Source organism: Rhodamnia argentea, chromosome 10 (genome assembly GCF_020921035.1).
Source record: "Rhodamnia argentea isolate NSW1041297 chromosome 10, ASM2092103v1, whole genome shotgun sequence".
In the NCBI taxonomy this organism is placed as follows: Eukaryota; Viridiplantae; Streptophyta; class Magnoliopsida; order Myrtales; family Myrtaceae; genus Rhodamnia; species Rhodamnia argentea.
In genome coordinates this window covers 23,862,415-23,882,396 of record NC_063159.1, presented here as the reverse complement: position 1 = coordinate 23,882,396, position 19,982 = coordinate 23,862,415, and the positions used below count along the sequence as shown (strand labels likewise).

Below are 19,982 nucleotides of genomic sequence, written 5' to 3'. Positions count from 1 at the left end.
AAAAAAAGGAATGAACGGAAATTATTTTTATCGTATATAAAACAGTGTTTAGATATAAACTGCTAGGCGATAACGAAGACGATTTTTCATTAGTTATTTATTTCAAGATATATAAGGACAAACGATCATTTTTAAGATAATTTTTTTTTAAATTATTGATTATTTCCATTGGGATTTTTCATCGCCACTGTACGTAGTGGCGTTATAGTCAATTCATACGGACGAGCCGAGCGAAGCTAATAAAAAAAAGCGAAAGGCGCTCCGTGAATTAAATTTGAGCCTTTTCTTTTAATATTAAATTTTGAAGGAAACCGCCGCTTCTCCAAAAGTTCAAAAAATTCCCTCTCAAAGCGGAAAAAGCAACCAAAAGAAAGAAGTAGCGTAGCGAGTGACCGTTCCTCTTCCCCCGATCGCCTCCGATTCCAATCCGTCTTCCGCCTTCTCCGATCAACCGAAGCGCCGTCCAACCCTCGATCCGCTTCTCGATTCTCTCAGATCCGCTCCTGGATCCGCCGGGATGGCCGATTCCGAAGTCCAGGACAAGCGGCTCAGTCTCATCGACGTCTCGTTCGAGGACGATTGCCTCCTCGATTCCTCTCGCGACCCCCAACCTTCAGGTTCTCCTTTTGATTTCTTCTCACTTTGGAAATTGTGCTTTTTTTTCCAGGATAGAGGGTTTGATTTTGCCCTACTTTTTTGGGCCCAATTTTGCGCTTGGGTATGCGAACTATAGTATGAGCGATGTTGGTTGGGGGGTTACAAGGATCATGCGTCGTATTGTGTCTTCCAAGCACTTGTGTTACTTCTACTGTTTCCTTCTTTTCTTCTTGTTCTTTGGATTTGTGGCTTGTCTTGACCTGGTTTATCACTTGGTGCGAGGGCCGAGAGGAATGCTACAGATATTGGCTTCTCGTTGAAAAAGCAAAAAAAAAAAAAAAAAAAAAAGAGAGATTCTTATCATTTCCTTTCTAATGGTATGGAGAAGAACGTATTGTTTTGCTCTGGTTACGACTTATCCATTTGCAGGAACCCTTAAAAGCTGCCTTCAGTCTGATTTAAAAAAATAAAATAGACAAAGGGTATCTTGGGTGGTTCTCTTTGTTCTTGATCACTTCAGTGAATTGAGCCAGTTAATAGTTCATCTGCTGCGAAGTTGTTTCGGGCAATCACAATGTAGGTGGATGGATAACCAGCCCATAAGTAACACTCCTCTCTAGCCAAAGTTTCTAGCTCTGGTACCTGGCATTAGATGCATTATTGGGCAAAGAAGCAGTGATGCAATTGTTTCTTCCCTTCTCGTATTCTGATTGCATTGAACTTGATTGTTCTTTATGTTTAGCATTGCAAAATGCTGATATCTTTCTTAAAACTTAACTGAATTTGGTGCGCATGAGCTCAGGAAATCAGGTGGTTCATCAAAGCTTGGAGCTTGAGGAGGCTGTGACTTTCGAGGGAGTCGATAACATTCTAGAGTCCTTTGCAGCTGTGGACCAACCAGGAGTCCATCAACTGGTTCAATCTTGTGAACCGGAAGGAACGGGAAAAAATGGCAAGTATAACCTGCGCAATAGTTTGGCCTGGGATAGTGCTTTTTTCACCAGTGCAGGTAACTTTTTGGCATAGAAAAGGATAGGAACTGTTTTCCCTTCCAAAATAAGGACATAACTTCATCATGAACTCAAGTCAAATGTTCTTCCTTTCTGCAAATTCTAGGATTTTTAGAACCTGAAGAGATAACTAGCTTGATAGAAGGAGTGGAGAAGAAAGAAAAGCATGTGCTACCCTGTATTCAAGAGGAGATACACAGATCATCAGATTCAATGTCTACCTTAGAAGGTGATTGTTTGTCATTAGCAAGTCTTGAGGCCGACTTATTTGAAGACATAAGAGCTTCAATTCAGAAATCAAGCAAAGTATCCAAGAAGGAAAGTTCAGTTAGCAAAACAGGAGCACTGCTGTCTGATAAAACGACTTCTCAGTGTAAGTCTTTTGCTGCTTTCTTATAAGGGTCGTTGATGACTGTCCTTCGAAACAAGAAAATATTTATGCTTTAGAGACCAAGGGTTGAACACAATTAAAGGAGCAGCTCTCTAGTCTTTTGTTAACATTAGACCGTCGTTCTTGTTTTATCATCCTTACTTGTCCCCATCTCATGTACTAAAAGCAGAGTCTTTTGTAGTCTATTTATGTTTAAAGTAATTGGGTTGTATTTTTGTGTGTGGAGCTGTATTATCTGTTCACTTTAGCTCACCAGCTGGAATGTCCTAATTAGTTGGTATTGGCACCTCCTGGACTCCTCATGATTACACATTTGATGGAATTCGAGTGTAACACCTTAAGCCCCACATCAGACAGGAGAGGACTTGTGATGTTACTCTATAAGAAATGGACCCATCTCAAAATAGTCACCAGTTGAGAACTCCTTTCAGAGGCTTGACCAACCTAGTGGAAGTCGGCCCACTGAAGAAAGAAATTTTTTTATAGATATCTGCCTCGGTTGACTTCCATGGTTCCTTGACTCACCGTAGAAGAAATAGAATATCCCTATTTCCCCTAACTGTCCTAAGTGGGAAAGGATGCAATTGGTGATGAAAATTCTCCACTAGGAAAGTGCCCACTCCCGTCACTTTTGCACTCACTCTGTTTGCTTACTCGACAAAAGGTTTTCAAAAAAGGCGCCGCAACATCGCATTTGGATGTCGGTTTCTACTTTTACTTCCAATACACATTGTTTGCATTGCATTTAGCATCATTGGACAAGATCTCTTCACATGCTAAATAAGCAGAACATCGCAATCCTTCAGCATAGTTTAATTCATGCTCTAGTACATGATTTGCTCTAGCCCCTTATATGCTTTTTGTCCAATCAACTGAACAAGCAAATCTGCATCCAAAGAATAGGCCAACAGGCATATTGCCCGCAGAGGTCTTGGAGAATTTAAATGGAACATGTGGAAATTAAATTTTTTGGTATCAATTTGCCATGTAAATGAATCATTTGGTTTTAAGTGTAGTTTTGAAAATGATGGATTGGTTGTTGATTTTTGTTCATGGATGACTGTGTTGGAGTCATTCTAGCATTAGATGGCGTGTCAGGAAGAGGACTGGTATGTTGGTCTTTCATGCATTTATGCATTTCCAAATTAACTTTTCTATATTGAGGTAAAATCTTGTTTCTCTAGAATTGTCTCATACAAAGCCTCTGCTTTTTAATCAGTTTTAGTTGGCTGGAGGAGCTATTTTGTTGTGGGGTGAACAAACTCTTGTTGATGTAGTTCCTCACAGTACCTTGATTTTTGTAGTTCCAGCTTCAAAGAAGGCAGATGTTGGTTCTTATAGTCAGGTAATGTGTGGAGAATGCTTCTTGTATTGAATAATGGACTTTAATTTCATCAATTCTCAATTGTCTGTGTTGTGTTGCAGTCGAGACCCAAGCCTGCTCCTAAGAAACCAAGTTTAGCCCTGGGGAAAACAGCAAAGCAGCTTCCTGTTCGTCCACAGGTCTTACAGGTATGTTCCTACATATAAAAATTCATTCTGCATTTTGTCATTGAAATATGCCGATTGAAAAGTTTCCAGCTTCACTTAGAGTAATTTGGGTTACAGTCATTGCAAGTATTGACCTGTTTATTTCCAGGAATATATATTTATCAATCGAGCCATCTTTTTTAAACTCTTTTCATCTTGTCAAATGCACAGGGCACAAGATATATATATATATATATATATATATATATATATGTATCTATGTATGGATGTATGTATGCATGCTGTTAACATACTAGTGAAAGCACTCAAATTTGTCTCGGTAGTTATATGATTGATCTTTTTTAGGGGAAACATTCTGCTGCAATTGGAGGTTCAGCTTCATTTCCTTCCAAGCCACTTAGACTGGGTACTGTTAATTCGTTATCAACATCCACAAAGAGGGATTCCGTGGGTGCTAAATGTCTGAGAGCGGAAAAGAGTGCGGCAGAACATACTGGTAAGTGGATTGACACCTGTTCGTTAGGTACGAGTTTTACAGAATATTGGTTTCACTCCTTTTCTGTATATTTGAGTTCATTCTATCATTTTCCAGGTAGAGGGCCTTCAGCATCTAGATTACGTGCCATGAGTGGTCCTCGGCATATTATTCCTAGGCTTTCATCCTCTTCTAGATCTTCTTTAGGTTCAACGACCACAAAGAAGGAGCCAGAGTCTTCTTGTTCGTCGATGGATAGTTCAGGCAGTTTCTCATCCAACAAGATAGGAAAATCAGTGGCGAAGTCTAACAGGAAAAGCATCGAGGCTCGAACCGCTAATTTACCTTCCACTGGTTCAAGTAAGAAAACCCCATCAAAAGGCCCCGACTCTGGAGCATCTCATCTCTCAGCTTATGTGATGTCTGCATCGAAGCTTTCCTCTAGCTTATCACCTGCCAGTTCCATCAGTGAATGGTCAGTGGAATCTTCTTCTTCCACTTCCACAGTCAATCAAAGGTCAAACAGCTCTAGCACTAGCTTGGAACCCAGCTCACGCAGATTGGGCACTGCAGATGGAGATCCACCTGAAGTTTTTGATCTTCAGAAAAGTTCACATGACAAGTACTTTCTTAGACATGAAACTCAAGGTTCTATGGTCCCTGCTCAAAAGAATGCCTCAGCAGGAGGAGCCCTTCTACCAAGCTCCATGAAACCCTCTGGTCTCCGAATGCCATCCCCCAAAATTGGCTTCTTTGATGGGGTATGTGTAGTCTTTCTCTTTGTAAATTGTACGTTTTTAAAGTGAGTTGAACCAGTGCTGAGTCTGATTGTTCTGCAATTTCTTCGTTATGCAGACGAAATCAGGTCGTACCCCTAATGGAAATAAGCAGTCTCATCCTGTTGGTTCTGGTGTCCTCAAAAAGACTACAGTGGATAGTGTTAACTTGAGTGGGGCACTGAAGAGGGGAATGCTTGGAAAGATCCAATCTGAAACAACTACCATGCCAATCAGGAGGACAAAGGCTGATGGTAAGGAATTTGCCACTGATGTGACACCTAAATCGCTTAAGGAATCTCCTGCAATGGGGGTCCGTAGGGTTTCTAGGAACCTCAAACATTCTTCCGGCCTATCTCCAAAAGTTCAGAGCAACGTATCTCCTAAATGTGGGGAGAAAAGTCCAGTGAAGGCAGAGGATGAAGCTAAAGAATGTGATGCATCTGTACAGCATACGGATTCCGGTATAATGGGGCAATATGCCAATGGAAGTCAAGAAATCAAGTCTGTTTCCAATGGGGAGACTTTGAAAACCCCTTCTACTGGTGAAGGACTGAAATTTTTTAGTGATGAAGTCTTGACCAACATAGGAAGCAAAGCATATTCTGAAGATCAAGATGATTTGTTCGGACAAGTGAAGGAGTTGGCAATGGAGAAACTTGTGATTTTTTCTCCCTCACCTTCTAACCATGTTTCTGAGAACCCGTGTTCTGTCAGCGGCCAAGTTGAGGTTCTCAATTCAGACCTTTTTCCGTCTAACTCGAGCACAACCGACATCATCGCCAATACAAGAATACCGTTCTCCGTGGTAGATTCTTTACATAACAGGGACAGTTCCAATGATGTCTCGGCTGGACTGCAGATAGTGGAGGTCGAAAAGAGGGCGGCCACCCTGTCTTCGCCTGGTGATATTTCGAAAGAGAACAGTTAAGTTGTCGAACGGACGTGAAGGTTTTCTGGAGGCACTCATGTGTGGTTCTTTCTCTACACCTGCTGATATATTCAATTGGCGAACGCAAAAGATGCAAATTTCTTTTGCCCGATGCTGATGAGTTCTTCCATATTCTGCAAGCTTGGAGAGAGAAACTACAGTGATTGGAGAATATTTCAATTTGTCTTTGATTATATGGCGTCGATTGTCTAAAGGCTTCCTGATATGGGATCAATTATGGGCGGCTCTTTCCTATGGTTTCTTTCCGGCTTCTTGATACATTCACTGACCAGAATCAATACTATATGTGTATGGATGTAGTACGCTAGCAGCCACGGGTATAATGCATAAAAATGACGATAACTGAGTAGAAATGGCTATGATCTGTTTGGTTTCTAAGAGCAGCTTAAGTTTCCTGGATTTTTTTTTCTCACTTTTAGTTTGGGAACGATCAGAGTCCATATATATATAAACCGGGCGCCCAGTAAAAACATTTTTCAAATCATAAAAAAGGGCCTTTTATAATTTTTATTGTGTTTGTATTTTTTTACATTGAACTTAGAGAGAACTTCAAATTTTTTTTTTACCGAACAAGTAGTAATTTATCCATGAAAATGAAAACCGAAAAGGTTCTTCAAAGTCAATCAAGTTGTATTTGAATAGAGATATTTTTCATGTGATGGCTATGTTATGTCGATCATATCGGTGACAGTGACACGTGGTGTTACAAGTTAATAAAATGGGTCATTCAAAATTTAAGCACCATATAGGATGATAAGCATATTCACAACAAAAGTGATTTGTCAATTATATTATGGGTCAATCATGTGATTGACACATAAAATATTGTTTCTAGCGCGAATGATGTCAGTCTATTTGAATATTTGTTGGGAAATGGCTAGGCATGAAGGTGCAATGATGATCTAAGTCCCTACTCTTGAAAGATGTTAAACTAACTCACAAGTACGTTTGATCCAGAGACTTTTAGTTTTCCAACACGCTAATCTTTCTAGTTTCCCATCACTATCCACCGGGATCTTTTGGGCAGAACTTACTTCTACAAGATTCGTCAGACAACAAAAGCGATGTGAATTTGTCAATTTCAAATTGATTAAGCAGACTTAGTGAATGAGAATTATGCTACAAGAATGGCTGACATAGATGACACGAATGCATAAGACCCCTCGACCACCTTCCTTAGGTCGCGGAGAGGGAATGAATGTTGGGCCGACCATTTAAGTCATTTTCCTTGCAGGGACAAGAAGTGTTAGACTATCTAATCACTCTCTCATAGTTCTTTTGTTATGAGCACTCTATTGATAGAACTCTTGTTTGAACTAAGGTCCATAAATAAAAACAAAAAAATATGATAGCTATTGATCAAGGGCACTAGCACTAACGAAGCTCAAGTGACCCAAGTCCAGACAAAGACTTACCTCATGTGATCTTATTTAGTGTCTATTGATCAAGGTTGTCCCATGGACGGACTACCGTGTTACCAACAACCTAGGCCAGAAGCGCAACCGTTGGACCATGCCCGAATTGTAAGTTAACATGTCCTAAATGCAATGATTGGGGTTCAATCTGTAGCTAGACTCAATTCAATTGGGATAAGTGCATTAGATATCCTAAAATTTGTGACGAAAGTGTAATTGAGTCATAAAATTTTTAAAAAGTACAATTAACGAAAATACTTGATTGTATTTTTTTGAAAGTTTCTGGATTCAATTGCACTTTTCATGATAAGTTTTAAGACTTGATTGCATATTTTGAAAGTTTTAATACTCGATTGCACTTTCGCTATAATTTGTAAAACTTGATTGTACTTTCTAAAAGTTTTAAGGACTCAATTGTACTTCTGTGATAAATTTTAGCACTTCCAATGCATATATCCTTGATATAAACAGGCAGCTCAAATGCTATAGAGAGCTGCCGTTATTATATTCGTGCAAACAGAGCAGCACACCCTTTGGGAGTGTTCAGCCCAAAAGAGAATAGAAGAATGCATCACCAATTGATAGGTCCACGATTCCACATGGAAATTTGTCTACTGGTACCCCCAATCTGGCATTAAGTATCGACATTGACTTGGAAAGAGCAGCCTAGACCTATCAATTTGACATTGGCAGACAATATCGTTGCAAGCTTTAGACCTCGGGAAAAAAGAACAGGGTGAGGCCGCGACGCACGAATCAGGCGAGGGTCGGCCGGCGATCCTAGCCGACCCTTAGCCCAAAAGAGAATAAAGAAAAACAACAAAAAGCAAAGATTCCAAAAAGTATTAAAATGTTATTAACAATAGTTCACGTAGCGCCGATCGTGTCACATAGGACAGCCAATATCCACGTCGGTGATTTCCAGTAAAAATTGATCGAATCGATCGAATCGGCACAAATGCATAATATTTAAGACTCAATTGATATAAAAAAAATATTTAGAAGCGAATTGACGCAATTGCAAAATGTTTATAACTTTTGCGGTAATTTTCCTCGAAATCATTTGCACAATTTAAAATCTCATGTGCCTAAATCACAAATATCCCAACAAAATGAGTATAAGAGAACAGCCAATTTATGAGTTCATACATCTTCTCAAGGATGTCTAAATTTATATGAAATTCGTTTGGTACTTTCATATATTTTTTTGCAAGTTAGGTAAATTTCATATCGTACGTCAGATACAAGATATTATGTGGAGTTTTTTTATTTATTTTATTTTATGTTATTTTGATTAAAAATCTTATCTTCGGTAAATTATGATATTTTTATATTATCCATCAGCTTATTGAAAAAACAAGCCAATTTGCCCAAGAAAAAAAAAAATAGAAAGAAAAGAGAATGCCAGTCTCATCTCTCGTCATCATCACGTCCCAGGATGACGTGGAAAGCGGCGTACCGTCCATTTGGGGACGAAATGATCGCACGGCCTGTATTTGCCTTCACCTCACCTCCACGTCTCTCTCTCTCTCTTCCCCGCGGAGCGAAGCGAAAAAAAACAGAGGTTCGCTGAGGTAAACAGTACTGGAGGAGGAGAGGAAGTTTCGGTGACTGTGAGTGAGTGTCAAAATCAGAGAGAAGAAAGAAACAATGGCGAACCAACGGTTTCAGCGTCAGCATCGATGGCGGTACGTGCAGGAAAGCGAAAGATTAACCACAGCTCTGAGCTATGGCTTCTTTTGGATTCTTCTCGTTCGTTCCGTTTTTTTTTTTTTTTCTTTCTGGAGGCGCTTCTCTGTTTGGGTGGTTTACAATCGTCTTCAATGGTGGTCCGTTAGGGTTTTGCCTTTTTGACTATTAAAGTGAGAGACCTTCGCTTCAATGTCACGCCTGTAAAGTCTCCTCTGGCTCGTCACTGAACTATTATTATAAGACGTCTCTCTCTCTCTCTCTCTCCCTCTCCCTCTCTCTGCGCGGAAAAAGCGATGGTTACACATGTCTTCGTCTCTTTCTCTGTCACATTTACTTTGCGTGATGTGTAGGTTATTGAGTGGAAGCGACGCTTGGATCGAGTCCATCTCTCGGTCGCTGCGACGACGATGAGTTTTTGAAGTGGCCGAGTTTCTGAGGCAGTGTGCTTGTTCTCGGCGGCGATGGCGGAAATGAAGTCGTCTTCGGCCCACTCCTGGCCGGAGGAGCCTGCGAGTTTGCTAGACGAAAGCGTGATTCGGTACGGTAATGATCCCTTCGCGGTCTCTGCTGGGTCGTTTGATCGGAGGAAGGTGGCGGAGTTTGAACCACCGGCGACTGATGAGTCGGCTCGATCGGAGAGCTTCAAGGACCAGACGAAGGAGTTCTTGAGGGCGTGGGGCGAAATGCTGTGGGAATTAGGGAAAGGATTCAAGGACATTGTGCAACAGAGCTTGATCACTGAGGACTCCTTTGTGGTTCAAAAGGTTGGCAAGCCATGCGCGAAGGTTTTGGGTAGATTGAAGTTTTTGAATGAGTACTTGCCGGAGGATAGAGATCCGGTTCTAGTGTGGCCGGTGATACTGTTTGTCTTTATACTCGCTCTAGCAGGTATTCGATGTTTATTTCTTCGAGTTGGCTCACTTTCTTATGCGGCATTCCTGAATTGATTAAAAGTTGTCATCCTTCCTGCTGTTCAGTAGGAACTTTGAGTATAAGAGTGCTGCTTTTATTTACCCTCCGTAGATTACATCTTGATTGCAGTTATTCTGGCAAGATCACGTGGCAATCACCGTAACTATGTTTTTGTTGGCTTTACTACTCTTATTTGGTAATATGAAAATTGATGCCCGATTTTCTCCTACTGAATTTGAAAAATTGTCTATGCAGCATTATTTATCTTGCTGTGGAGCAAGATAATGGGTTTTGCGTGTGAAGCATATGTATTTTGTTTTTTTTTTTTTTTTCATTTTTGGCCAAAGGAAGCATTTGAACATTCAAATAGAGTTTTGGTCCGTCAAATCTTTGGGTTAGCTGGAGGTGGAGATCTTCTAGTCGCAGGAACATCATCTAACCTTATTGATACCTTACTATAACTCTCTAAAGTAGTGGATTGCACATGATTCAAGTTTTCAGTCATGTTCATCATAAGGTTGGGTATTGGTCATCGGTGTGTTCCATTAAGGAAATGTCCAAAAGTAACTTGTTTCCAAAGGTACTAACCTAGGAAGCTCATTCCTTGGGTACATGCAATGGCTGGGTGATTTTGCCAATATACGCCAGAAAGCTTCTTTGGGACTCTTTTTCTTCTTCTTTTTATTTGTCCAATAGCATAACTGGGACGATTGCAAAACCATTAACAATGTGACTGTCATCATTGATGATACAGAGTCCACGAGACCTGAATGTTAAATGATTACCTTTCTGAGTAGTCATTACTTGTAATAGCATCCATTTGTGAGACGACAATCTGGTTCAATAACATTTACAGTGGTTAAAGAGGCATTTTGAGTGACAGACCACCCAAAAAGTGACTGAGTGGGCAATTACGAGCTGCTATTAATTGGTTCCGATTTATTACCATGCACACAATAATGAGCTCAAGCTCCTTCAGTCTGTGGAGAGCTTGCACATGCAACATTCTGCACATCTCTTCAGAGCTTTCTTTCTAAGAATGATATATGCCATGAATAGTCTGAGCATAATTTCGAATCATAACACTTTTGGTGGGTTACAACTTCTGAGATTGAGGGAACATTAAACAACCCTTTTGGCAGTTACATGAATGGTCATATCAAGAACTTTATACGGTCCGACCCAAAAAAAGAAAAGGTACCTTATAAGTGATAAAGATTTCACTAAGAGTCCTTTCTTTCGAATGTGTTGGAAATGGTGAAGCACTAATCTCCTCCTCCTCCTGTCACTACTGGAAATCCTCTTTTTGTAATTTTCCAGCCTCAGCAAGTTTGCTGGATATCACTGATATACTTCTGGTAAAGTGATACTCTTGGAAAGGGACTACATGATTTTTGAGGCACTGCTTCTTTGCTATTTTCTATTACCTGCAGTTCTCCTGGATGACAGTTTTGTGGGCTTTCTGCAGCACTGAGTGTCAATATGACTAACGATAGTTTCACTCCGCATGTGAAGAAAGTGCAAAAACATCCTTCAAGTGCTATCCGTGTGCAACTCCCAGATGGAAGACATATTGCATATGGTGAACTAGGTGTACCTGCTGATAGAGCTAGATTTACCATGGTTACTCCACATTCTTTTCTTTTCTCCAGACTGGCAGGTAGACATAACCAGGGTTCTTTGTCATCATATCTCATTTGCTGGTTTGTGCTTTCTGTGAAGCCCTTATGCATAATGACTAATTTTCATATACTTCTTTTAAAATTTCTTTATGAAAGGTATTCCTGGAATAAAGGTAACTTTGCTGGAAGAGTTTGGTGTCCGTTTGGTCACCTATGATCTTCCTGGTTTTGGAGAGAGTGATCCTCATCCAGAGAGAAACCTGAACTCCTCAGCCTTGGACATGTCATATCTAGCCAATGCTGTTGATGCTACTGACAAGTTCTGGGTGCTTTGCTTCTCTAGCGCATGCATGCATGCTTGGGCAGCACTCAGGTATATCCCTGACAGGGTTGCAGGTATGTTCAATAGTATTTTGCTTGTCGACTTCCTGCGTAATGATTGGCTTTAGTTGAATGACATACCCTGAGGTGATCATCACCACCCGCACCTCACAAGCAAGACCTGAATTCATCTATTCTTCACAAAGTTGTGAAAATGGTCATTCTTTGTTTCTACATCATAATTATGTCAGAAGCGCTCTTTCTATTATACGAATTACACCTTTGGAGTCTCGGTTGATTTGGTGAGATTATAATGCTCCAAACTGATGTTATTTAATTTGTGTCTTCCATATAAAAAGAAAAAGAGAAGTAATCCCTATGATCTTGTTTCCCAACCACCACCTTGTTGAATTGTTTTGTCTCTCACATATTTGTTCTGAATGAGCTGGTAATTACCTGAAAGCTCCTGGGTGAAGCTTGCATGGTCATTCATGTAATTAATGACATGAACCCAGATACATTCTCCGTCACTGAAGTATTCAAGAGATTACATGAAGGCATGAAAATGACAGTCCAGAATCAATGCATTGAAGTTTGGCAGGGGAACATGAGGGATTGTCTATTGGGGGACGCAGTGAGTGGACAATGTCACAATACTATGCTGTCTAGATAATCTGTCCTAGCTGGGCAGGAATATCAGAGTCCTCATAGCTAAAAATGCTTGACGAAAGAGTATGGATCATAACGTTCAACTCAACTACTTCATGAGTAACTTTTGAGGTTGAACACACAGCCACCCCCTATATCAAAAGAAGATAAGGAAAATGGATACAAGAATCAGCTGAGTACCGAAAGTTAAGTATTCCCAAATGAAAAGAGAAGTGGATGCGTAGTATAAAAGATGATAATTGACTTGACAACCTATGACACCACTGAATGGGCACTTTCATGTATGCACGTAAATCATTGTTTGACAAAGAACTGAAAAAGTATAACATCGTTGTTTGATGATATTTTGATAACTCTGCAGGTGCAGCTATGGTCGCACCAATGATCAATCCGTATGAGCCTCGTATGACAAAGGATGAAAGCTCTCGGACATGGGCAAAGTGGGTTCGAAGGAGAAAACTAACTTATGGTCTTGCTCAGAGGTTTCCCAAGCTTCTCTCAATTCTGTTCCAGCGGAAGTATTTCTCTGGAATTCATGGTTCAATTAGCGATTGGCTGTCCATATCCATGGCAAAGAAGGTGAGATAGAAGCTCAAGATATTATTGTGGAACCATTTGTGGAACTTTACCAATGGTTTCTGCTTGGCAATGCTTGTAGTTGTTGCTAGTAATGAGATGTGAAGGACCAAGGTTCACATGCTTTATTGACTAAGTATACATAGGAATCTAGGAAGTGCAAGATATGAGTTACTCCAAAACTGTTTGCTTAGTTAGAATATTTCCATATTTATATTCTTTAGCAGTGCATATCATTCTCGAAATGTGAGTGTTTTTTGTTTATTGACCATGGGATATCCATTAACTGAAAATTGACGGCATTTGTTGAGCAACCTCGCATTAGTGTAATTAAGTAAATAACGGTATCTCTAGGAAAAATGGGAATTAACTAAATGGGTTAAGGTGTTCTTTTGGATTACTCCTAATAATTTTCAGAATCCTTATTGGCGTGATTCAATTAATATGTCATTATATGCACTGAAAACATCATCACTAGGCAGAAGGCTGATAGTGTCTCCAATGGGCCTACTCCAGCTGATATATTGTAATAGCATAAAATTACATATATTCCCTTGGATGGAGCAGATAGTGTAAAAGCACTTGAATGCTATATAATTCTTGGAATTGGTTTCTTCAGGATGAAGCTTTGATCCAACAACCACAGTTTGAAGAATTTTGGCATAGGAACGTGGAAGAATCAATTCGTCAAGGTGATGCATCACCATTCACAGAGGAATTTGTGCTACAGGTGTCAAAGTGGAGTTTCAGCTTGGCAGATCTTCAGGTTCAGAAAAAGTGCAAACACAAAGGCATTCTTCCATGGCTAAAATCTATGTACAGCCAGGCAGACTGTGAATTGACTGGATTTCTTGGTCCTATACACTTATGGCAGGTTGGGGCGATTTCTCTCTTTTATACCACTTTGTGATGTTTTGAAGTACTGGTGCAGATATAACCATGTTTTCAAAATTGATCCCTTGGTGGGAGAATTCAATATGAATCAATGCAAAAGGACACGCACAGAGGACCTCTGCTATCCACTCTTCAGTAGCTTCTTATGCTCTGTCACTACGGGATTTAGGTCTTGGCCGGAAATGAGCCCTGGGTAGAAGGTCTGACAAATCCTCAGCTGTATTTGGTTGCAATATTCACACGGAGTCCTTGGGACATAGGAGTTGAATTAATCACTAGAATGCCTGGATTTAGTCAGATATTGAGTTACATTGTGAAGTTTAGAGTATCTTAAGATTCTTTCTTGCACTTGCAGTGTGCATTATCGTGATATGCATAGATGCTTGAGAAAGATTTAGGTCTGTCTTGTAGGTTGCCGGAAAACATTGATTTAGCTTTTCGTTTTAACCTTTGTCATATTTGTTGTTATGTAAGTATCACTTGTGCTGATCCAACTATGCTTTCACAAGAAATAAGGAGCATTTGAAAATGAAACTAGATTTGGAGCTTGGAGTTCTGGTTCTGTTGGTGGGGTGTTCTTGCAGACGGACCATTACAAATGTTTTATGCATGAAACATTTGATTTTTGTCGGTGCTATGCAGGGAATGGATGATGAAGTGGTCCCACCATCGATGGCTGATTGCATCTCTCGTCTTCTGCCTCAAGCCACCATCCATAGGCTTCCAGATGAAGGCCATTTCTCCTTTTACTTTTTCTGTGATGACTGCCACAGAAAAATGTTTTCAACTCTTTTAGGAGTCCCTCAAGGGCCGCTAGACAAGAAGGTGGAGGTGGATATCACCGAGGAGCCGTTGATGGTGAATCCCGCCCTAGAATGACACGCAACCTTGCTTCTAAACTGAAATGTTTTCATGTAAATACCACAAATTGTTCCATTCTTTGTGGAGCTGGAAAGGCGGGATCTTTTTGAAATCACGGGAAAGGTGGGATCTTTTTGAAATCACGGTTTCTTACTCGGGGAGGCATGCATTTTGGAAGAGCTTTTTTATAGCGAGGAATTGAAATAGCGAGCATGTGTTATACCTTTTGGAGTTGTGTACTCAAATCTACTAGGGGATTCACAATGCTTTGTCAGTTCAAATCAAACAGATATAAAATAAATCACTGGAGAGGTATCGTTCTTCCATTGTACCAGGAGACAGACTATATGCGGGTACGCCCAGACGTACAATATTGATCTTTGTTTCTTCCTCTATCTTGTTTAGTACACCATGCACAGCTTCAACGTGGATTTTGCCAGCTTGCCGAGATGTGGCCAGAAAGTAATCTCTACTAATCATAATTAGTAGTTAACCTCCATGAACTGGTTTGGTCAATGCATGATGCCAGAACAGTTGGAAATTGTCGGTGTACAGATGCATGCTCTTTCCTAAATGTGCACAGAAGTTTAGAACAGACAAAGGGGACAAGTGTAAAAGCCGCAATAAGGCAAGCTAGCGAAGAGGAAAGGAAAAGAGTAGTCGAGCCATTAATACCGAGCAAAAAAATTCTGTTGTTATAAAAGAAATAAGTCAAGAAGTTCCTCCATGGTGATACAAATTAATCAACGATTTGAATCGCCGTCAGTAAGAACCCGCAATATCGACTTACACTTGGAGGTACAAGTATGCTTTTCTAATTCACTAGTTTTGTGGCTCGGGGAATGCACGGGCTCCTCTTTGTTCTTTTAGTATTGAGTTTCTAAACTCCTATAATATGATTGAACACTTGCCCGATTTTAGTAATTAAAGTGTGATCACTTATGAATTGGATAAATTGCATAGTAATCTTACTTGGAAGTATCAGTATTACAATTTGCTTGATTCCAAAATAAAACCAAGAAAATATATGTGAATCCAATGTTCTTTCACATAGACAAATAATCGTGTATTATTCATGGTAGACACTCTTCTTGATGGAAAAAAGAGAGATTGTGAAATCTCTAAAATAACCCGACATGTGAAAATGCGTAATTATCCTTATGGGGAGTAAGAAACTATAATCGGCACAATGTAAACTACAAAAATTCCGAAAAGAAACAAACGGCTCTTCGAAGAATCATAGGCCAATCTAATTTCCTCATGGGCAGAAGAAAGACCTGGTTCCTGTGGGTGAACTACTGAAAAGAAGAAGAGAATTTCCAATCCCCACTTACTCGACCTCGACAAATCAAGATCGGTTTGATCCACCGGGAACCTGAGAATGCGGCCTTGCAGAAAAGGGTCATCAAAATGCAGACCCACTGCTTTTAGTTTTTCCAAGCATCACATCTTTAGCTTCATTGATTTTAGAAGCTAAATAATGGCTACCGCCAGCATCTGGATGATTCGCAACCATAACTCTCCTATGCGCTTCCCTGACCTTATCTGCCGGAGTTCTTTCTCTGTTGGAGAAAAACAAAAGTTCATGCCGATGAACAGAAGATGCGATGGCATGTGGAGTATTAGATTGGATTTGCTCATTAAAATGAAGGTTTCACCCATCAAAATCTGCAATTTCATATAACCAATGATACACAAGCAAATATGCGGTCTTTGATGATAATCTCGCACTACTTGCTCAAGCAAATGAAATCAAATTTATATATACAGTATAGGCAGTTTTCACGAATTAAACTATCATAACAAGCCTGTTAATTTGTATGAGGCTAACCTGACACCAAGTATCAGAGCTGCTTCCCTTCTCGTCATGGTGGGCTGGAAGCCCCCGTCGTAAAATCGGCGCATTCTCGCTGTAGGTGGTCTTGCCTTGAAGGCTTGCCATGCCTGGATGCCGTATCTACCTGCGTACGCAGCAGCTGCTATTGCAACCCCCGCAATCAGTGGAGTAGTTGCCTGATTCAAATTTTGTCATAAGCTTCAGAGATACCAAAGTTTATTGCTGTAAGCTTGATACCAACTCAAATCATTAAGAAGTTGCTGCTTTCTGTGTGCAAAGTATGCTAGGCAGAATATCTGACTTGGCAATCATTTTTACACTCAATACTTCACTCACTACTATCCAAATTAGCACCGAGAGATAGTAATTACACCAGAGAGAGCTAAACAGATCTTACCGACATCACGTCTCAAATGAACAAATAGACAAAGACAGGGAAACAACAGGACTGTGATAGCAAAATTGAAGAGGGGAGAATCGGGACTAGACTCGGTTTATACCAGTCAAGAACAAGTCAACTGGCGAAGGAACAAGTATAGGTTGTTGACGCTACTCTTGAAGGAAGGCTCCATCTTCCGTGTTATGGAAAGAATATCATCAAGAGCAGGACAATGTAGAAGTTCGAAAAAAAAAGAGAGGTGATGAAGCGAGGTCATGATTCAGGTTCATGTGCATCAAAAGCACGAACTGACGACTTTAATATCTTACGGTCACCACTATCAAGCGAATGCTCTATTGACACCATCCCTAGCATGAAACAAGCTAATCCAAAAATACCACAGAGGGTAGGATAACAATCAAGGTATCGAACCCTTTTCCTTCACCCCGTTCCGACTCTAACTCTTCAACTATTTCTTCTCAATCTTTTCCGACTCTAAAAATTACTCAAACACATATAAACAAGAAATCAACAGATGCACTTAATGGAAAGTATGCAGTGACAATTCATACCAACTGTTGCAAGCACGACAATCATAAGCATTCAGGTTCCTTGACAATAAGACCGAAAATGAACAACTGCGACAATCGAAAGTATGCAGCGACGATTCATACAAGAAATCAACAGATGCACTCAATGGAAAGTATGCAGCGACAATTCATACCAACCGTCGCAAGCACGACAATCATAAGCATTCAGGTTTTGAAAATAAGAACGAAAATGAACAACCGCGACAATTGAAAGCATTCACGAAGTACCCAAAATTGAGACCCTGCAGCTTTTTGTTCCCTTGAAAAGGGTCAATGAATAGCAAAAAGAGAAATGACAAAAAAAAAACAGATAGAAAAAAACCCAATCTCTCCCCGCAAAATTTCTCAGCAACCATACGAGCATTCAGCTAATGGGGACTTTTACGCCACTTCGACCACCTGAAAGTACCTAGGATTAAAACCCATTCATTCTCCGCAAATTTTCTCAGCAACCACAAGAGCATTCAGCTCAACATACATAGCACCAACAAGGAAAACAGGATTCAACACTCAGCTCACGAAAAGGAAGAACCTTTCAATCGAATAGGGTCAAATGGGCAAACTCAATCTAGGGATGAAAACTAAAGAACAGGTCAATGAATACTTACCATTGGAGAGAGAGAGACAGAGAGAGAGGTAGGGTTTCGCTTCCGGCTCCGCTACAGTGGAGAAGGACCGGAGCGCGGAGAGGGAGAGAGAGCGAGGGGGCTAGGGTTTCGCTTCCGGCTCTGCTACAGTGAAAACGGACCGGAGCGCTGGGGGGCTCTTCGCGGCCGGTGTAATGTAAATTTGATTCGACTTAGTGCCAAATGAGCTTGTTGTACTTACAGGTGTTGTATATTTGTGGTTATAAGCATATGCCAATGCCTCAAGGTAAGTCTCCACGAGGTAGGCGTTGAGAGTCGAATGTAGGATCTCATTAGTTTAACTGTTTAAAGTCTAGGAAGCTCAACCAACTCGTCCAACGCCCCATTGGCCGTGATTACCTTTTATCTATTGATTACCTTTTATCTCTTTTTTTTGAATAAAAATTGCTTCCTCCACAAATTGAGCAAACGAAAAATGAACGATTTGAAATAAATTTCATTAAAAATGATTGCTTATACTGCTGAAACAAATGGAGCCTCGCGTGTATCATTTGGAGTAATTAATCAATAAAAAATATTTTCATTATTAATAACAATTTGTGTCTAAATATATATGTAAATGATGATTTTTTTTTTGTTCATACATTTTGTAAGCGATATAAGTGATTATTTTTTAGAAAACATATTCATAATCACTCATTTTCTACTAAACAAACCGAGTATTAATGACTATATGATTTTCATGACCTTTTAAACCTGACAATACTACTTTGAATTCGGGACAAAAAGTCATTGAACTTGCAGCAGTTGTTTGCCTAAACTTATCAAAAGTCAGTAATAACTTTCACTTTCCTTTAAAAATCTAAATGGCTAATCAAAATAAAAATTACCGAAGTTCATGTACACAAGAGTTTCTTTGGCACTCTATGTACCAAGGTGACCGGCGGATAGCGAGTAACGAAGAGTGAACGGAAGCCGGGGATCAACAGTGGGTGAACAGCGGCCGGCGGTAGGGATGCGGGAGAGGCGATTAGCGGCGGGTGACCGGCGGTCGGTGGCGACAGAGAGAGAGATTGCATGAGAGAGAGAGAGAGAGAGAGAGAGAGAGAGAGAGAGAGAGAGAGAGCAAAGAGAAGAATTCTTATTTATATTTTCGTTACTGAAAACAGAAAAATAGAAATTTCTACTTTTATTTCTATTCTAAACTATTTTTAGGCAAAAAAATGTCCCAAAATAGAAAATATGAAATTTTATTACCAAACAAAATTCTGCTCTAAAATTGTTCCTTGGAATAGAAAAATAGAATTGTTGTCATGCCAAAATCGTTTTACAAAGTTGATATGCTAAACAACATATTTCTATTGGAGGTTCAAGGTGACCCATCCGTCGCAATACCCACTTACAACATGCCACATCATTCAGTATATTGATTTTGAGCAAGCATTATTGAACGAAGTTCCTAGACGATCGGCTTTGCCGATGACGTTAAGTATTGGTCGATTGAATGTTTAATGCTTTAGTTTGATTATTTAAGTTCAAGATAAGTATATCATGAGTGCCATAACTTTTTTTTCCGCTCACTAGAGTGCCACAAATTTGAAAACAAAAACGACCACTTAAGTGCCATCACCAGAGTAATTTTTTTACGTAGACGTCAGAAAATCTGACATGGCATCACCAGAGTAATTTTTTTTGAATTTTTAAATATAAACGTGGGTTTTTACTTTATTCTTTTAGTTATTTTGAATTTTTTTTAATCATTTCTCCCCTCTTGGCCAACGAGGGTTGTTGTAAGGGGCCCCGCCGGCCATGGCCGGTTAGCTTAGGGGGGGGGGGGTGAGAGCCGCCTCGCCCTAGGCCGAGGGGTTGCAACGGCACTAGGCGGTAGCCTTCGTGGCCCCGGCGGTTGTAGGCAAGGGCGCGAAGGCCCTCGTA

The 19,982-nt window shown here is 40.2% G+C and overlaps 3 protein-coding genes across 7 annotated transcripts; 2 read left to right on the top strand and 1 right to left on the bottom strand.

The window, feature by feature from the left end:
• The first annotated feature begins 346 nt into the window (after nucleotides 1–346).
• On the top strand, nucleotides 347–6,000 carry LOC115735170 (serine-rich adhesin for platelets-like). Of its 2 annotated transcripts, none has more exons than XM_030666286.2 (8): nucleotides 347–617; nucleotides 1,400–1,606; nucleotides 1,714–1,980; nucleotides 3,303–3,343; nucleotides 3,424–3,510; nucleotides 3,835–4,012; nucleotides 4,082–4,725; nucleotides 4,820–6,000. In XM_030666286.2, the coding sequence occupies exons 1-8, from the start codon at nucleotides 518–520 to the stop codon at nucleotides 5,669–5,671; spliced, it is 2,376 nt and encodes a 791-aa protein (XP_030522146.1). In that variant the 5' UTR covers nucleotides 347–517; the 3' UTR covers nucleotides 5,672–6,000. The 2 variants fall into 2 exon arrangements, with proteins under 2 accessions (XP_030522146.1, XP_030522147.1); XM_030666287.2 differs by having other exon boundaries at nucleotides 348–617; nucleotides 3,835–3,985.
• Nucleotides 6,001–8,665: 2,665 nt separating this feature from the next.
• LOC115735126 lies at nucleotides 8,666–14,749 on the top strand. Of its 4 annotated transcripts, none has more exons than XM_030666224.2 (7): nucleotides 8,666–8,795; nucleotides 9,150–9,687; nucleotides 11,180–11,371; nucleotides 11,490–11,729; nucleotides 12,685–12,902; nucleotides 13,519–13,773; nucleotides 14,436–14,749. In XM_030666224.2, exons 2-7 carry the CDS (start codon nucleotides 9,261–9,263, stop codon nucleotides 14,670–14,672), a joined length of 1,569 nt encoding a protein of 522 aa, XP_030522084.1. In that variant the 5' UTR covers nucleotides 8,666–8,795; nucleotides 9,150–9,260; the 3' UTR covers nucleotides 14,673–14,749. The 4 variants fall into 4 exon arrangements, with proteins under 4 accessions (XP_030522084.1, XP_048127251.1, XP_030522085.1 ...); XM_048271294.1 differs by lacking the exon at nucleotides 8,666–8,795 and adding an exon at nucleotides 8,923–9,042; XM_030666225.2 differs by lacking the exon at nucleotides 8,666–8,795 and adding an exon at nucleotides 8,985–8,999.
• A 1,077-nt stretch (nucleotides 14,750–15,826) lies between these two features.
• LOC115735191 (mitochondrial import inner membrane translocase subunit TIM14-1-like) lies at nucleotides 15,827–18,248 on the bottom strand. Its single transcript, XM_030666313.2, has 3 exons — nucleotides 18,069–18,248; nucleotides 16,486–16,667; nucleotides 15,827–16,216 (listed from the first exon to the last, which is right to left on the bottom strand). Exons 1-3 carry the CDS (start codon nucleotides 18,069–18,071, stop codon nucleotides 16,060–16,062), a joined length of 342 nt encoding a protein of 113 aa, XP_030522173.1. The 5' UTR covers nucleotides 18,072–18,248; the 3' UTR covers nucleotides 15,827–16,059.
• Nucleotides 18,249–19,982: the final 1,734 nt, after the last annotated feature.

Coding starts and splice junctions, on each gene's coding strand:
- LOC115735191 (XM_030666313.2), bottom strand. Junction 16,217..16,485: donor GCTCTGATACTTGGTGTCAG/GTTAGCCTCATA, acceptor TTTCTCCAACAG/AGAAAGAACTCCGGCAGATA.
- LOC115735126 (XM_030666224.2), top strand. CDS start 9,261: ATGGCGGAAATGAAGTCGTCTTCGGCCCACTCCTGGCCGGAGGAGCCT. Junction 9,688..11,179: donor CTTTATACTCGCTCTAGCAG/GTATTCGATGTT, acceptor GGCTTTCTGCAG/CACTGAGTGTCAATATGACT. Junction 11,730..12,684: donor TATCCCTGACAGGGTTGCAG/GTATGTTCAATA, acceptor ATAACTCTGCAG/GTGCAGCTATGGTCGCACCA.
- LOC115735170 (XM_030666286.2), top strand. CDS start 518: ATGGCCGATTCCGAAGTCCAGGACAAGCGGCTCAGTCTCATCGACGTC. Junction 618..1,399: donor TCGCGACCCCCAACCTTCAG/GTTCTCCTTTTG, acceptor GCATGAGCTCAG/GAAATCAGGTGGTTCATCAA. Junction 3,511..3,834: donor TTCGTCCACAGGTCTTACAG/GTATGTTCCTAC, acceptor GATCTTTTTTAG/GGGAAACATTCTGCTGCAAT.